The sequence below is a fragment of the Bubalus kerabau genome, chromosome 16, assembly GCF_029407905.1.
Source record: "Bubalus kerabau isolate K-KA32 ecotype Philippines breed swamp buffalo chromosome 16, PCC_UOA_SB_1v2, whole genome shotgun sequence".
NCBI lineage: Eukaryota > Metazoa > Chordata > Mammalia > Artiodactyla > Bovidae > Bubalus > Bubalus kerabau.
The window spans coordinates 66756275-66774735 of NC_073639.1; the positions used below are offsets into that span (position 1 = coordinate 66756275).

General features: G+C 46.7%; 1 protein-coding gene across 1 annotated transcript; it reads right to left on the bottom strand.

The window, feature by feature from the left end:
* Nucleotides 1–3583: 3583 nt before the first annotated feature.
* On the bottom strand, nt 3584–15036 carry PLA2G1B (phospholipase A2 group IB). The gene is made up of 4 exons (XM_055550385.1): nt 14786–15036; nt 7681–7840; nt 6506–6633; nt 3584–3784 (listed from the first exon to the last, which is right to left on the bottom strand). Exons 1-4 carry the CDS (start codon nt 14877–14879, stop codon nt 3669–3671), a joined length of 498 nt encoding a protein of 165 aa, XP_055406360.1. The 5' UTR covers nt 14880–15036; the 3' UTR covers nt 3584–3668.
* Nucleotides 15037–18461: the final 3425 nt, after the last annotated feature.

Genomic DNA, 18461 nt, shown 5'->3' on the forward strand with positions numbered 1-18461 from the left:
CTGCGCCTGCGCTGGCTCTCCCTCACCCTCTACCCCCACGCGAGAGGGGCGGGGCCGGGGCCCGGGTAAGCGGCGGTAGGCTGGGGCTGGGCCAGTGTTCACCAATAGAAAAGAGGAACCGAGAGCCACGTGGCCATAAGAAAGCCAGTCACATTTGCTACTGAAATCCTCCATCCTGGAGTGTGACCAGCGAATTGGCAGGCCTGGAAGCACACGATCACGTGATCAGAAAAGGTAAATAAGGCCACGTGGTTTTTCTTCGATTGCGGCAAATGGTTGAGTGTCGCTGTACCTTCAGTGAAAGACTATTTAATGAACGTGTGTGATGTGCCAAGCTCTGTGAAGAGACTGTAGCTTCTGAGATTATACGTAATCCTGACATCGCATTACTCTCGGTCCAGCTTATGCGTTTATTCATTTAAATCATCCCAGCCGTTGTAACAGTGTTTCCGGTATTTCGTTTCCTGTAGTGAGCACCCCGCAGATGCTCATTAAGATTGTTACAGGAATATGTTACAGGAGTTCTCACTCCCCCAACCCTTGGAATACTCAAAAGAGGTAGGATTTTGCGTAAGAGTATTTTTAGAGCCCAGCTTGAGTACTCAGGGGACTCTTGTTTATCAACCGAAAAAAATAGGTATCAGAAACAGTCCCCTAAAATCTTGTTTTTCTTTCATCCAAACAGGGACTTGCAGTGTCCTTCCATTGAAAGAAGATATTTATAGGGACTTCCAGAGCGGTCCAGTGGTTAAGACTCCTCCCTGCCAACGCAGGGGGCACTTGGTTGAGTTTCTAATTGGGTAACTAAGATCCCTAAAGACAGGCAGCTAAAAAGTAAAAAAAAAAAAAAAATTTAAATGACCTTTACAGTTCTTTGAAGGCCGAGGTCAGGTCTAATTTAATTATTTGTCCCTTGCAATGATACTGTAGCACAGTATGTATAAAATAGATATTCAACCTAAATGATGAATTTCCTTTTGAAAATAGTCCCATTCTTGCCTGCGGAAAGGTGCTGAGCACTAATGACCAACACTTCATTCAGCATTCGGCAATTATTCATTGAGTGCCGTATATATCAAGTACAGTACCAGGCAGACAGAGAGATGAAAGTGATTAAGACACCTCACTCTACCTTCAGCAATTCGCGATGTGATGGCATTTTTCCTCTAAATGACCAGATTTGGGTTCCAGTGTCAGCTATTCCATCTATGAGAGGGTGACCTTTGACAGATGACTTGCCTCTTTGAGTCAGTTTCTTCATCTGTAAAATGGGGAGGTAATAATACCTTCAACTACAGAGCTGTTGTGAGGGTGAGGAGGTAATTGTGCAAAATGCATGACACAGTCTGGAAGGTAGAACATAGCATATGTTACACAGCATATGCCAGTTTGACAAGCAAGGGGGGAAAAAAGTCTCAGAAAACACTAAACTGATGGCAGCTACTAACAATAAATCATTGTCTTCAGGCCAATCCCAGATACATTGTATCCTCAGCATTTTGTGCAGTGTCTGGCCCAGAGTGAGTATTGAATAAATATTCTTTGAATGGAGGAATGAAATGAAGGAGAAGTTGGGACCAAAGACGAATCCACATGCACTCCTTTGCTGCCTACCACAGACCTGGTAGTGTGTATTCTGTTAGTCTCCAGTGGTTTAAAACTGCTCAGTCATGGCTTTTCATAGTCCACGTGGTCCTTTCTCATCTTTGCTTTTCCAATTCAGTTCTCTTCTGTGCCCTTCTCCACTCTCTCTGGTGAATTTCATTGCCGGTGTAGTAATAAACTTTTGTAGAGAAACTTGGCTGAGTGACTTAGTGGTTAACAGCTCAGGCATTATCAAGGAGACTTACATGCTTCCTAAGTTGCCTCAGTCGTGTCCGATTCTTTGTGACCCTATGGACTGTAGCCTGCCAGGCTCCTCTGTCACTGGTGTGGGTTTCTATGCTCTGCTCCAGGGGATCTTCCCGACCCAGGGATTGAACCCATGTCTCTTATGTCACCTGCATTGGCAAGTGGGTTCTTTACCACTAGCACCACCAGGGAAACCCACCAAAGAGACACATCTGGTCAAATCCTGACTCTGCCATTTGTGTGATCTCAGGCAAGTGACTTGACTTACCTGAATTTTTAGTTCCTCACCCATAAACTGGAGGCAGTTTTATGGATCTCAAAGAACTGGTTTGAACACTTAAAGAGATGAGACACGGAAAACACTTAGCACAGTAATATATCATAAGTGCTCAAGAGGTAGAAATTATTATTGTTAATTATATTTTAAGACTATGATGTAAAAAATCAGCTTGTACAAATTCCTTCTCATCTTCCTTCTCTCAGAAATCCCTCACACCCTCTTTCTCTCAGAATTCCCTCTCTCCATCCCTCCCCCGGGCTTCTCAGGTGGCACTAGTGGTAAAGAACCTGCCTTTCAATGCAGGAGACAGGCATGGCGACCCACTCCAGTATTCTTGCCTGGAGAATCCCATGGACACATGAGCCTGATGGAGGGTCACGGAGAGTCAGACACGACTGAAGTGACTAAGCACAGTGCATTCTCCATTCCTCAGAATTCCTCTCACCCACCTTCTCTTAGAATTCCCTCTCACCCAGCTTTTCTCAGGAATCCCTCACACCCTCTCTCGCTCAGATTTCTCTCTCACTCTACTTCTCTCAGAATTTCCTCACTCAGAATTCCCGCTCAGTCTCCTTTTCTGAGAATACCCTCTCAACCGACCTCACTCAGAATTCCCTCACTCAAATTTCCTCATACCCTCCTTCTCTCATAATTTCCTCTCGGCCTCCTTCTCCCAGAATTTCCTCATATCCTCCCTTTCTCAGAATTTCCTCTCTCTCACTCTCCTCTCAGAATTCCTTCTCACCTTCCTTCTCTCAGAATTCCCTCTCACCTTCCTTGTCTCAGAATTGCCTCATACCCTCCATCTCTCAGAATTCCCTCACAGCCTCCCTCACTCAGAATTCCTCTCGCTCTCCCAGAATTCTCTTTCCCGTGCGTGCATGTGCACGCGCATGTGTGTGTGTGCACACACACACACGCACACACACACCAGCTTGTAGACTGTGGTGAAGGCTTTGTAGAGTTTAGAAAGGAATTATAGAAAAAAAATGGTTGAACACAGTTGGAAGCAAAAGACAGAGAAACAGGGAGAGCAGGTCTGACTCAAAGCGAAGAGCCCACCGCCTCAGGCTGGGCAGGGTGTGGTTAAGAGCCGATGTTCTGTTGGACTGTCTGGCTTCAGATCCCTTCCTTGCTCTTTACCAGATGCATTTCTCTCGGTGGGTGAATGACCTTTCTTACTGAAGCTCAGCTTAGAAAAATAGAATTTGCTAATAGTGTCTAAATCTTATAGGGCTGCCCAGAGAATCTAGAGACACACAGTTCTGGCGCAGAGTAAATAATCCGTGGTTATTAATCATTATTCAGGTGTCGTGGTACTCACTTCCTAGAAGTGTCCCTCTAATTCAACTTCCAGGTCTGGAACGAATGATGCTCCCAAAGAACCAGGAAGAAATTTAGTCATGTTCAGTAGGCAGAGAATAAAACCGTCTCCAAGCGGGAGGCCTTTCAATAGGTGCTTTATTGGAGGACATGGTATAAGGTCAAAGCCATGGGGCCCAAAGGGAATCCTAATTTCCCAGGAAGATACTCAGATCTAGCAGTACTTCTTGTTCAGGTCCTTGTTCTCCTTGTTGTATGGCACCTTTGAGAAGCAGATGGCGGCATTGCGGTCACAGTTGCAGATGAAGGCCTCACAGGCATTGTTTTCGCCTGGAATAGAGCAGGAATAGAGGACTGAGTCAAGGCTGTTCATGCTTTGTACGATCCAGGGGCAGGAAGAATGAAATGAAACGATCTGCTGGCAATTCCACTGGTGCAAATTTAGGGTTGACAGATAAAGCAAATAAAAATACTGGAATTTCAGATCAACAATAAATGCACTATTTGGGACACAGACTTAAAATCATTTCTTGTCCATCTGATAATTGAATTTTAACTGAGCAGCCTGTTTTATCTGGTGATCCTAAGGTACGATAGCTGCTTTTGGGATGTTCTCTGTTTCACACTTATAAATGAACTCACTGCTCTTAAAACCCATATAACCACAGAGCACTGATAACATAGATAAGCAACTGCAAATCGTATGGGAAATACTAAAACACATACTCAAGGCAGCAAAATATTTTACATTTCAACTTAGTGAAGTTTTGTAAGCCAATTTCTCTACTTTAAAGCACATATTCTTAAGATTACAGAATGTCCTTACAATAGAGTATTATAGAGATGTTTAAAATAATTGTGTCTATATGTGGAAATGTTTCCAAGATATTTTATTAACAGTAAAAAGTGCATAGTATATGCTGAAAAAATCTGAAGTGCAATATATATAACTGGTTTTCCTGGGTATTAGGATTATAGATGCCTTCTGCTTTCTATGACATACATTACTGGAGAATTTGAAATTATATTATTTTGACCTCATTTACATTTGTAACCAAAAGAAACAACACAGATAACATTTAAAATGCATTTCAGCTTTATTATCCATAATTTAATTATGTATATCTGCTTACCTTCAATAATCTTATTAAGGTTTTGTTTCTCTACTCCTTTCTTTTAAAAATCATGCATGTTTTCCTCAACCACTCATTAAGCATAAATTAGTGCTTAATTAGATTATAAAGTATGCATAATGAGATAATTATTTAGCGAGTTATTTTTTTTCTTTTAATTTTGTTTTATTGAAGTTGAGTTGATTTACAGTGTTGTGTTAGTTTCAGGTGTATAGCAAAAGTGATTCATTTATATTTTCTTTTTCAGATTATTTTCCATTATAGGTTATTACAAGATATTGAATATGGTTCCCTGTGCTATATAGGTCCTTGTTATTTATCTATTTTATATTCATGGGGTCGCAAAGAGTCGGACACGACTGAGCGACTGAACTGAACTGATATATAGTAGTGTGTGTCTAGCAAGTTATTGTTTATAATTTGAATCAGTGTCTTATGCTGAAGGCTTCTTGACTTGCTTGTAGGGGAAGAAGACAGTTGCATTAAAAATAAATTATTTGCAAACATGTATGCGTGGTGTGTGTGATTCCCTGGGAGAGTGTCTATAGCTTTCAGCAGATTAGTAAAGAAGTCCAGAATCCATAGAAAGAAATTCTTACTGATCAAGTTTCAGGGCAAAAATATGATTTTCTGTATATCTGGCTTTCTGAAGTAGAGCACAACTGAAATCTCTGTTACCAGGGACTGTGTAAGCAAATCAAGCTATTTTATGCAGCTTTGAAAGAAGTAATAAGGAAGACTGTGAGACCATGGAAACATGGTCATAAAGTGATAAGTGAGAAAAACACAGAAGGCAAGATTGTATCTAGACTGCATTCATCAAACATTTACATCGAGAGCACCTATGATTCCAAGCTCTGATCTAGACTCTGGGGACACAGCCATAAAGAGAACAGACAACCTCTGATCTTGTGAATCCTTTCTATTGGAGAGACAGCAAATGAAGGAATAACATTAATATGTCAGCTATTAGGAAATTCAGTGGAGAAAATAAAGCAGAGAGAAAAGAGAAAATGCTGGAGAGATGGAGAAAATATGTATATGATTTAAAGGAACAGGTTGAAGGAATTCCCTGGTGGTCCAGCAAACTCTGCGGTTCCTCTGCAGGGGTTGGATCCCTGGTTAAAAGGAATAGAGTCATGAAACTGTTTATTTCTTAGGGTGATGGGATGCCAGGTCAGTCTTTTCTTGGCATTTTGGGAGTTGGACTATGGTGATTCCAGTGTTGTTAGTACAATTTTCAAAAATTGGGATGTATCTGTGATTGCAAAATTAAGGGCAATGAAAATCTAGAATGCTGGTCTCATAAGACAGAACCCTACACCTCTCTGAATTGTCTTGGTCTCCAGAACTGTCTTCATGGAGGGACATGTTTCATCATGAACGCTGCATAACTTAGTGGTTAAGACCCGAGCCTTAAAAGTCAGAAGCAACCGAGTTCAAATGCTGGCCCACTCATAGGTTGTGTGATTTGGAGCAAGTGACTACTTTGGGGCCTCAGCTTCCTAACCTGTAAAATGGGTTTAATAAGACCCATCACATATGCACACCTTGCCTAGTACCTGGCATGTAATGAAAGCCTGATATGTGGGAGTTCTAAGCTCTTTTTATGAAATAAACAAAGCAGTATGGCTTGGCAGTTAAAAGCAGAGGTTTTGGAGTGATATAGACCTATGTTCAAAAACCAAACACCACCATTTATGGGACTGTGTGCCCTTGGACAATTTGTCCAGGCTTCTGAGCCTCAGTTTCCTCATCTGTAAAATGGGGATAATAACAGTACCTATTCCATACAGTTGTTTCAAGGATTAAAGGAGATACTGCCTGGCACCAAGAAAATGATCAGTCAGTGGTGGCTATCACTACTATTATTTCCCTCCATGCCCGCTAACAAGAGCCAACAAGAGGGTAAACCTACTGCTGCAGGTGATCTCATTGTTAGAACATGAGTAGGAGTAGCTGTTGGTGTAGGGATTGTCCACGAGGACTTTACAGCTGTTCAGTTTCTTGGCTTCTTTGTAGCAGTTGTCGTGTGTCTGGCAGCACCTGGAGAAGGGGAGGAACAGAGCTGAGGCAGGAGCATGGGTAGGGCAGCCCGGCAGCCTGAACTTGCTCCCTTGGAACAGGTGGGGCTGTTTTAGATGACCTGCTCTGAGAGGTACTGGTCCTGTGGCTTGAAAACAGTAAGTCTTTTCCTCATGTTTATTGAAGGTGATTTTTAAATGGTTGCAGGAACACAGCACAAGCCTATACAGCACAAGAGGCAGTGATGGTTTCACTCCAGCTGGAAGATTGAATCTTTGCAGTGATCGTTTGTGTTGTAAAGTCCTGCCACTAGAGGGCAGCATTCACACACACACACACACACACACACACACACACACACACACACACACCCCTCCCCCACCAATCTTCAGCTCACACACACACACCCCCTCCCCCACCAACCTTCAGCTCACAGAGACACACACACACACCCCCTCCCCTGCCAAACTTCAGCTCGCACACACACACACATACACCCTGCCCCGCCAACCTTCAGCTCACACACACACACCCTCCCCCACCAACCTTCAGCTCACATACACACACACACCCTCCCCCGCCAACCTTCAGCTCACACACACACACACACACATACACCCAGCCCTGCCAACCTTCAGCTCACACACACACACACACATACACACCCTCCCCCTCCAACTTTCAGCTCACACACACACACACACCCTCCCCCACCAACCTTCAGCACACACACACACACACACACCCTCCCCCGCCAACCTTCAGCTCACACACACACACACACCCTCCCCCGCCAACCTTCAGCTTACACACACACACACACCCTCCCCCGCCAACCTTCTGCTCACACACACACACCCTCCCCCACCAACCTTCAGCTCACACACACACACACACCCTCCCCCGCCAACCTTCAGCTTTCCCCTCACTCCCCTCAATTAAGAGGTGAACATGTGTTACTTTAGCAAATAGGCAAATCTCCCCCCCCCCTTTTTTTGTGTGTCTTGTTTGACCTTTGTCTTCTGCCCTCCCCCATCTCAGGGATACTTTCCCGGCAGAGCAACTCACCTGTCCAGATCATCCACAGGGGTCCCTGATCCACCCAGGCCACAATAGCAGCCATAGTTGTTGAAATCCAGCAATGGTTCACTGCTGGGGATCTTGCACTTAATCATGCCGTTGAACTGCCATAACGCCCTCGAGTTGAGGCCAGCCTGGCCAGCACCCACTGCAGGAGGACATAGCCAGAGTTCAAATATGTCCTGGTTGGCTGCCGGCGCCCCAGGGACCTTACTACCTGCTTGCCCTCTCAGGCCCCATGCTGTCCCCCTGACCCCCCATCAGCTGCCTCCTCTGAAAAGAGCTGGGTACAGGAACCTGGTAAAGCGAGTAGGCATTTTCTAAACAACTCGCAAAACGTGCAACTCACCATTTTAAGCAAAGCACACAATTCAGTGGTTTTTAGTATATTCACAGAATTGTGCAACCATCAATACTAATTCCACAACATTTTCATCACCCCAAAATGTTGCCCTCTGCCCATCAACAATCACTCCCCCTTTCTCCCCTCCCTTCTGGCAACCACTAATTTGTTTTCTGTTTCTATGGAACTGCCTATTCTGAACACTTTGTGTAAATGGAATCATACAATATGTGGCCTTTTGTGACTGGCTTTTTTCACTTCACATAAGATTTGAGCTTTATCCTTGTTATCACAGGTATCAGCATTTCAGTCCTTTTTATGGCTGATTAATATTCCATCGTGTGGACAGATCACATTTTTTTAGTTGTTCCTCATTTGACGGACATTTGGGTTGTTTCTGCTTGTTGGCTGTTATGGATAGTGCTGCTGTGAACATTTGTGTACTAGTTTTTGTGCGAATATATTATAATTTAAAGCTATTTCCATTATTTATTCAGTAAATATTTATTGAGCACCTATTATATGCTAGTCACTGCCCTTGGAGACACATCAGTGAACAAATAAAAAATCTGTAACCTCTTTGAGCTTATGATCTAGTGCAGGAAAAAACAGTAAGCAATAAAGGTAATAAATAAGGAAATGGGATATTGTGTTAGAAGTGTCAAAATTGAAGTACAGTAAGGGAATATACGGAGAAGGCAATGGCACCCCACTCCAGTACTCCAGCCTGGAAAATCCCATGGACGGAGGAGCCTGGTAGGCTGCAGTCCATGGGGTCGCTAAGAGTCGGACACAGCTGAGCAACTTCACTTTCACTTTTCACTTTCATGCATTGGAGAAGGAAATGGCAACCCACTCCAGTGTTCTTGCCTGGAAAACCCAGGGACGGCTGGGCTGCCGTCTCTGGGGTCACACAGAGTCGGACATGACTGAAGCAACTTAGCAACAGCAGCAGCAAGGGAATCTAAATGGGGGGTTGGGTTAGGGGATGACGAGGTTGAGGGGGGCCAGGAGTGTGAAGAATGGTGAGGAGGCCCATGTGGCCTCCATTCTCAACAGGACAATCTCTTTTCTTTTTTAAAATTATTTGGCCGTGCTAGGTCTTAGTTGTGGAGAAGGCAATGGCACCCCACTCCAGTACTCTTGCCTGGAAAATCCCATGGATGGAGGAGCCTGGTAGGGTGCAGTCCATGGAGTCGCTAAGAGTCGGATACGACTGAGCGACTTCACTTTCACTTTTCACTTTCATGCATTGGAGAAGGAAATGGCAGCCCACTCCAGTGTTCTTGCCTGGAGAATCCCAGGGACGGGGGAGCCTGGTGGGCTGCCGTCTATGGGGTCGCACCGAGTCAGACACGACTGAAGCAACTTAGCAGCAGCAGGTCTTAGTTGTGGCTAATCTTCGTTGTAGTATGCAGGATTTTAAGCTGCAGCATGTGGGATCTGGTTTCCTGACCAGAGATCGAACCCAGGCCTCTGAATTGGGAGCACAGAGTCTTAGCCACTGGACTGCCAGTGTAAGTTCCTAGGACCTCTTTACTTCAGGTGTAGAGCCCTACCTGTGAGATTTGGTGCCATAAAGATGGTGCTGAGTGATTTCAGCCCCTAGTGTCGTCTCTTTGCCCCATGCCTGGCCCTTCCTGTCCTTGATATGCTGTGGACACTGGAGTCGCTCCAAGTGCTTAGGCTCCAGGACTCAGGAAGGGTGGCAGCTGGTCACTTTCTCTCAAGAGCAGCCTCCATGGTGGCAGCTGACAGTGGCTGCATCCAGGAGCAGACCCCAGAGGAGTGGTGGAGCTGTGCTCAGACAGGAGTGGCCTGACTGCCTTGGCCCCTCTCCGGACCCCTCTCCTGCTTCCCTCCTCTTTCTTTCTCTCTGATCCCACCAGTTCTGCTCTTTGCAGAGGCCAGACCTGCACGGAGGTACTGCTCGAATGCATGAGCGTACCCCCAGACAGGAAACAGTCCTCAGTCTCAACCCTGAGCCTGATACCTTAGAGACTCTGACACCATCTATGTTGAATGCATGAATAATGGCTGAATGAGGTGTGATTTGAATTCTAGTTAATTCTGATTCTGTTAATCCATTCATTAAATGGTGCAAACAGCACTATCACCGCTCTCAAGGAGTCCATGCTTAGGTGTGGGGGTGGGATAAAAAATGAAATGAATCAACAAGAGACATGCTGCAGGCCAAGACAGGCACTGAGAAGCCCTTGTACCAAGGCCATGGCTCAGTGGTAAAGAATCCACCTGCCACCAGGAGATGCAGGTTCCATCTCTGGGTTATGAAGATCCCCCGGAGAAGGAAATAGCGGCCCACTCCAAGGAGAGAGAGAAGAGGTGCTCTTAGCTTGGATGGACAAGGAGGGTAAGCCTTTCTGAGATGGGTCATCTGAGTTCAGACCTAAAGGTGGAGAAGATGCCAGATGTGGGGGAATTTGTTGGTGTGTGTGTGTGTTAAGTCACTTCAGTCGTGTCTGGCTCTTTGTGGCCCCGTGGACTGTTGCCTGCCACACTCCTCTGTCCATGGGGATTCTCCAGGCAAGAATACTGGAGTGGGTTGCCATGCCCTCCTCCAGGGGATCTTCCCAACCTAGGGACTGAACCCTTGTGTCTTAGGTCTCCTGCATTGGCAGCTGGGTTCTTTACCGCTAGTGCCACTTGGAAAGCCCATCGAGGGGGATTTGAGGGGACCCCAATATGGGAGCTCTTAAGCCCCACGGTGAGCCCTGAAAAAGACCCTAGGTCTGGCCATCCCTGTGACCTCTGGCCCCCATTGCCGAGGAGAGAGATCCCAGGGCAGGAAGGGGTGGGGCTGAGGGCACTTGCCTACCTGTGAGCAGAGCAGCCAACACCAGGAGTCTCATCCTGTTGTCAGGTTGGTGAGCAAAAACTGATGTCACTATGGCCTCCCTCCTTATAGCTGCCCTGCTGCCTTGAGATAAGACTGTCGTGTTTGCTTTGCTCCCTGCTGACTCTGAGTTGGCCTTGAGTCTGTTGCAGAAATAATCCTGAGCAACAAGCAAGCCCTGCCAGCCGGGGGTCCTTGGAAGTAGTGTGCGTATTTGTCATCCACCCTTTGGAATGAAAGGGATTATTTGTGGAGTTGCACACCTTTGAATTTTGACCCTCATACCCACCCCTTGTGTGTGTGTGTGTGTGTGTGTTTCTTTTTCTCTTCTTTTTTTTTTTCTTTTATCCACCCCTTTTTACTCAGTCCAGCTTCAACACTGTGTGTGTGTATGCGTGTGTATGTGTGTGTGTGGAGGGGTGGCTGTCAACCCCGTTGAACAACTGGGAGAAGGGGGATGGGAAGGAAGTGACTATTGCCTCCAGGTCCTCTCATGAGCCTGAGTCTGGGCTGTGGGTCTCATTGAAAAGTTCCCATCAGTCATGCACTTTGCTGGTGAGGAAACAGGCTCAGAGAGGTGAAGCGACTTGCCCCAGATCACACAGCTAGCAAATGCAAAGCAGGGGCTCCAACTTAGGACATCTGATTCTAAGGCACACCTTGAATTTTTTTTCTCACTCCAGCAATACCACTCCCTCTCCCAGTCCCCCACCGCAGATTTGTAAGAAAACCCTGGACTTGGGAATTATAAAGGCTTGGATCTGACTTGTAGAATAAAAAGAATTTTACAGCTGTCATATCAAAGGTCTATATGACATTTTTTAGGTGAAATTCACTTCGTAAGACATGACTTATTATTATTTTGGACTTCCTAGGTGGTGCTAGTGGTAAAGAATCCAGCTGCAATGCAGGAGACGCAGGAGACATGGGTTGAATCCCTGGGTTGGGAAGATCTCCTGGAGGAGGAAATTGCATCCCACTCCAGTATTCTTTCCTGGAGAATCCCATGGTCTGAGGAGCCTGGTGGCTCTGACCAGGAGTCAAACCCATATGCTCTTCATTGGCAGTGCGGAGTCTTTACTGGACTTTAGCTGGACTGCCAGGGAAGCCCCCTGGACCTGGGCATTTTGAGGAATACTAGTCAGGTGTATCATAAGATGCCCCTCTCTTGGAATTTGTCTCATGTTTTTCTCATGGTAAGACTGGGGGTTGGCGATGGGTTTGGGGGAGGAAGGTCACAGAGGTGAAGTGTCATTTTCATCCCATGGCCATGCTGGGTTTGATCGTCTCTTGTCTTGGAGTGGATCTTGGGCACTTTCTAGATGAGAACGCTTTCCAGGTGAGAACTTCTAGATAAGGTTCAGCCTGGGATGAAGCTGGGAATGGCCATGCCAAGACTTGAACCCACACCTGTCTCTTCCCACTGAGACACCTCCATTTGCCCTTGGCAAGGTTATGTTAGGTTATGTCACATGAATCAGAGAAGAATTGATAATTCTGACTCTTGTGACCTCTGCTCACGCATGCACCTCAGGATTCCAGCTCTGTACTTTGCCCTTGAACAGGTACTGGGGGCAAGAAAGAAGAAATCCATCTGGAAGAGCTTCCTGGTTTCATTCCAAGTCCAAGAGCCCCAGAAAAAGGTCCTTCAGCTAATGCAGTAACACTGAAACAGCATTTAGTAAGCAGATAGGGAAACAGGCCCAGAAAGGGGAATGGATTTATTTGCCTGGGCCTGACTCTGCCCCTGTTTGATCCAGGGTTTTCACCACCCATCTCTTCCTACTTGCCTGTAGATATTCTACATCAGTCCATTAGCCAGTGTGCATACCAGTGTACCATAGCCAATAGCTATGGTAACCATTAGCCACAAGTAGCTATTTAAGTAGCAAATAATATTGAAAATTGGCTTTTCAGTCCCACCAGCCACATTGCAAGTGTTCGATAGCTACAAATGGCCAGGCGCTGTGGTTTTGAACAGCACAAACTTAAAACGTTTCCATCGTCAGAGAAGGTTCTACAAATGGCCAGGGGCTGTGGTTTTGAACAGCACGAACTTAGAACATTTCCATCGTCACAGAAGGTTCTATTGCATAGTGCCCCTCAGGGTGCCACAGCACCTGTCCCGGGGCCGGCCCAGAGGTGTAGGGAGGAGACCTGTGAGAGCTCCTGGAAGAAGAACAGGGTTAACTCAGGACCCAACTTCAGCCTGGAAGGTGGTTCTGCCTCTTCAGAATGAGTGAAGGCTGCCCAGGAAAAGGGAGTCGTGGCCAACAAAATGCTAAGTCCCTCTTGTGTAGGATTCTTTGGGGCTGAGAACAAAGCAGAGAATAGGCACTGCTCCTGTTTGGGGGTGATCTGAAGAAGGAGGAGTAGCTGATGCTATAAAAATCCTCTAAAGCTAATAGTATTAACTACCATTTACTGACCGCTAACAGTCCAAGTTGCATGCTAAGAACCTGGCACAGCCCTCTGAGGCAGGTCCAAGGATGAACTCCACTTTACAGAGGTGATGGAGGCTCAGAGAGGTTAAGTGACTGCCCCAATGTCACACAGCAGGATGCAAGTTGGATCTGGCACTGATGATAACGCAATGTCACCTCACAACAGGGAATTGTAGTAGCAGGTGGGAATGTCAAAGGCCCCTGGAGGCCAGAAGGAGGTTTAGTCCTGCCTGTTTCTCTCCCCGCGACCCCAGCCAGCTGGAAGTCTTCCACAAGGGCAGGCTGGACAAACTCCCACGTGCAATTTGTGCCGGGGCTTAAGCAAAGCAGCTGGTGGGAGAGGGGTCAGACTGCTACTGGAACCCTCTCCCCCTGGAAAGAGACGAGATAAATGTGACAATCCAGACCTCTGCAGGGGACACGGAGGTGGCAGCGGGATGGACCTGGGAGGTCACTGATAGCCCACCAGGCCCCTGGGATCTGCACCGTGACCTGCTGTTGCCCTTGCACAGGTGTGTACAGCACAGCTTCTCCCAGCCTGGGAAAAACACACTGTCCAGTGGAAAGAATGGCTAAGTATAGCTTCTTGACTCCTTCAGGTGATGACATACCCACACTCTAGCAAGGTCATGCCTGGCCAGCCCCTGGAGGACACAGCTCCTGCTTCTAGGAAATGCTTAAGTGCACCTACCATTTACTGAGTGCTTCTGTCTGTTCAGCCCTGGGTGAAGAGTGTTACATTGTTTTTCGTCCTAACAACCATCTTCTGACATAGTTAACTATTTTTGTCGTCATCTCATTTTTATAGATTATTAAACAGGTTCAGAGAACTTAAGTTCCAGCTCAAAGTCAACACAGCTGGAAAGTGATGGAAATAGGATTTGAACCTGCATGTTCTTGCCTCTTAATCTGGCACTGAGCCCCGAATTTGGGCTGTTGGGAAGTTCCCAGAAAGCCTTAGGTAACACTGGACTGGGTTTAACTTGGCTGGGGTCACCTTAAGGAACTGTTTCCCTTCCCCCTCTCTCATCACTCTGTCTGTTTCCAGTACATCTGGGCTCAGCTGAAAGTATTTCTCAAACTGAGCACACCCACCGAGGACGCTGACCTTCTTCAGAAACCCGGGAACTCTCCCCATACTCAGTCTCTTTCCCGTCCAGTCCCTTGCAAGTCCAGCTGTCAAGCCACACCAACCTCCAATACCTGGTACCTGTCCCAGCATCCCTTGCCCAGATGGTTGCAGCACCCTCCTCAGTGACCCTGTGCTCCCTCCACAATGGCGTTCCTCAAATCTTTTCCCTATGGTGTGGGCTGATGACATGTTTAAACCCACCGATTACATCACGTCATCAGTCTCTCACTCCACTGCCTAAAACCCTTCACGCCTTCCCATGGCTCTTATATAAGAAACAAAATCAGCCTAGAGGCCCAATTTCCTCTGCCCCTACCTACCTCTCAGCCCAGAGTGGGGTGGAATACCCTCTTCTCCAGCCACAGGAAGCCTTCTCTCAGCTCTCTTGATTGAAGTCCTTGTGCTTTCTCCCATTTCAAGGCTTTTGCAACTGCTGGTCTCTCCTCCTGGTATGCTCCTCCCATGTGAGCCTTGCCTAGTTAATTCTTACCCTTCTTGCAGATTTTAGCAGAACTTGACCCCCACCCCCTACACACCCAACTCGCAGAAGGCAATGGTACCCCACTCCAGTACTCTTGCCTGGAAAATCCCACGGACGGAGGAGCCTGGTAGGCTGCAGTCCATGGGGTCGCTAAGAGTTGGACATGACTGGGCGACTTCACTTTCACTTCACTTTTCACTTTCCTGCATTGGAGAAGGAAATGGCAACCCACTCCAGTGTTCTTGCCTGGAGAATCCCAGGAATGGGGGAGCCTGGTGGGCTGCCATCTATGGGGTCGCACAGAGTCAGACACGACTGAAGTGACAGCAGCATACACACCCAACTGAAATCACTGCCTTTCAGATGACTAATTGTTCTGATTTTTTTCCCCCCCTTCAAGGACTGAAGGGTTCTTGGGACACAGAGTTTCCTGTATTCAAACCAGAAAAGTCCCTGGCAAAGCAGGACAGATTGGTCACCCTTTCAGTTCTTAACAGTGATGCGCGCACAGTCGATGCTAAGGGAATATTTATTGAATGAGTGTGGGAGCCAGTGGGGACCACCCAGGAGGGGGCAGCCACTGCTGAGCCCCAATCACCTGGAGGAACCTTGGGATTCATAGCAGCTACTATTCACTAAACACTTACTTTGTGCCTTGCCTGGTGTTGAATCCTCTGTCTGCCCTCCCTGTTTAATTAACAACCACCCTAGTTACTGCTGCCATTCTGTTTTTAAATTTGTTGAGGTGAAATTCCTTTACACATTAGAAAATAACCATTTCAAAGTGACCAATCCAGTGGCTTTTATTAGATCCACAATGTCATGCCACCACCGCCTTTAATGACATTTTCATCACCCCACAGGAAATCCCTTAACCATTGAGTTTATTCCCCTTTGCCCCTCTCCCTCCAGCCCCAGCCAATCTGTTTTCTATCTCTGATGGATTTACCTCTTCTAGCTATTTCACATAAACAGAATCTTACCATGTGACCTTTTATATCATTCCCATTAATAGACGAGAAAACTGAGGCTCAGAGAGGTTGAGGACCCTCAGCTAGGAAAGGGAGGAGCCAGGTGTTGGAACCACCACATCTAACTTTGGGGGATTACCCACACCCACCTGAGCTAGTTTTCCTGCCTCACCCTCTTAGGATTCTCTTTGAGTTTAAGGCAAAGCAGGGCAAGGGTGGTGCTAGTCGTAAAAAATCTGCTTGTCAATGCAGGAGACTTAAGAGATCCATTGGAGTAGGAAATGGCAACCCGATCCAGGGTTCTTGCCTGGAAAATTCTTTGGACAGAGAAGCCGGGCAGGTTATAGTCCATGGGGCTGCAAAGAGCCAGACACGACTGAGCACGTGAGAGTAAGGGATTCGATGCCAAGTTTTTTTTTTAAAGTGGAAAAAAATACATAACAAAATTTACTGTTTTTTACAGCCCCTTCCCAATTTATCATTTTTCACTGTACAATTCAGTGGCATTCATTATATTCACAATGTTATGCACAATCCATTTCTTAAATGTTTTCATTATCCCAAGCAGAAACTCTGTAACCACTAGGCAATAACTAACTCTCCACTCCCTCCTCCCCAGCCCCTAATCTACTTTCTGTCTCTATGAATTTGCTGATTCTATTAATCAGATCAGATCAGATCACATCAGTCGCTCAGTCGTGTCCGACTCTTTGCAACCCCATGAATCACAGCACGCCAGGCCTCCCTGTCCATCACCAACTCCCGGAGTTCACTGAGACTCACGTCCATCGAGTCAGTGATGCCATCCAGCCATCTCATCCTCTGTCGTCCCCTTCTCCTCCTGCCCCCAATCCCTCCCAGCATCAGTCTTTTCCAATGAGTCGGCACCTCAAATGTGTAGAATCATACAATATTTGTCCTTTTGTGTCTGACTTCTTTCATTCAGCCTAATTCTTCAAGGTTCATCCGTGTTGTAGCACATAGCAGTACTCCAGTCCTTTTTATGGCTGAATAATATTCCACTGTATGGAAAGGCCTTATTTATCCATTCATCTGTTGATAAATGCATGGGTGGCTTCCATCTTTTGGCTATTGTGGATAATGCTACTGTAAACATTGGTGCACAGCATCTTTCTGAGCCCCTACGTTCAATTCCTTTGGGTGTATACCGAGGAGTGGAACTGCTGGATCATATGGGATTTCGATGTTTACCTTTTTGAAGAACTGCCAAACTGTTTTCCACAGTAACTGCCCATCCTACATTCTTACTAGCAATGCAACAGGGGTTCCCATTTCTCCACATCCTCACCAACATTTGTTACTTTCTGGTTTTCTGATGATGGCCATCCTACTGGGTATGAAATGGTATCTCATCATCAACACCAAGTTTTGAGGCTGGTCAAGAAATTGGAGATGGGAGCTGGATTGACAAGTAAAGATTATTCCAGGAGGAAAACAGAAATTAAGGGAAAACAGGGTATCTTTGGGGTACCAAGTTCTGAACGCACAGAGAGATACAAGACACAAGCTCAGGCCCGTTTTCAAATAATTTATTAGGAATTCAAAACTGAAAATAAAACCTGGAAAAAGAAGTTACAGATGTGGAGAGAAGAGACACCGGAGGGTGGTAACTTGCTGGCTTCAAAACACCGTGTAACATCTTTTTTAAAAAATTTCCCAAACAAATCAGAAAACGGAATTCCAAGGCCCTGAGCCCATGGGTGGGCCCAGTGGGGTGGGGGGATCACAGGAAGGGGAGGAGAGGAAAGCTAAGTCTCTCATGACTCAGCTCAAGTGTGTAGAAAATTAAAAATAAAAACCAATAAAATGCAGCTTCTCTTTTATTAGGAAACATTAAAAAAAAAAAAAAAACACAAACAGCCGCGCATCTCAGTAACAAAGATTATTGCTTTGTGTTCTCAGGGCTAATAGGTTAAGCACCTCACACAGACAATTAACTCTCCAAAGGGGGTTTTCAGGGGAGGGGACTATGATGGGGAAGGGAGCTTAGGTTCCCAGCCCCAGACGTGGGGGAGAGGACATGGGCAGGCAGTGGGTAGGTGGGGGGCTCCACCCCGCCACACCAGCCTGGTCACTCGCTGTTCATGAAGTCATGCCCTGAGCCTCTTTTTCCTTTGAAGAGGGCCCAGGGACTCGGGGCTCTGGCCACGGGACCATCCTGGTGGGGAACTTCAGTGAGAGAATGTGGGGGTTCCCTGAGAAGCCCTTTGCTTTCCCCTGGGGTCCGCCCCTTCCCAAAGTGCCCACCCCCAATGCCCACTCATGGGGGGCTCAGGGCAGAAACCATGAAGGCCTGACCAGGTAGGGGGTGGGGGGTGGGGGGTGACCTTTGGAGAGTTAATTCCTTTCCAGCAGTGGCTCCGGGCGAGCCCTTCTCTTCCCTCGCCCCCACACTGGGTTTCTTTTTGGGGTGAACGGGCCCAAGGCCTTTGACCCCATAGGGCCTGAGAGAGCGGGGCCTGCCTTGGCCACAGTTGAGGCCTGCAAGCTTACAGTAACGGTGTCTGAGAGGGAGGTACAGAA

What these genes read in the sequence shown, in the direction of transcription:
- PLA2G1B (XM_055550385.1), bottom strand. Translation starts at nt 14,879, where the DNA reads ATGGGAGAAAGCACAAGGACTTCAATCAAGAGAGCTGAGAGAAGGCTT. An exon ending in CCTGTGGATGATCTGGACAG is followed by an intron (nt 6,634 to 7,680) that starts GTGAGTTGCTCT and finishes CCCCTTCTCCAG; the next exon opens with GTGCTGCCAGACACACGACA. An exon ending in CAATGAGATCACCTGCAGCA is followed by an intron (nt 3,785 to 6,505) that starts GTAGGTTTACCC and finishes GCTCTATTCCAG; the next exon opens with GCGAAAACAATGCCTGTGAG.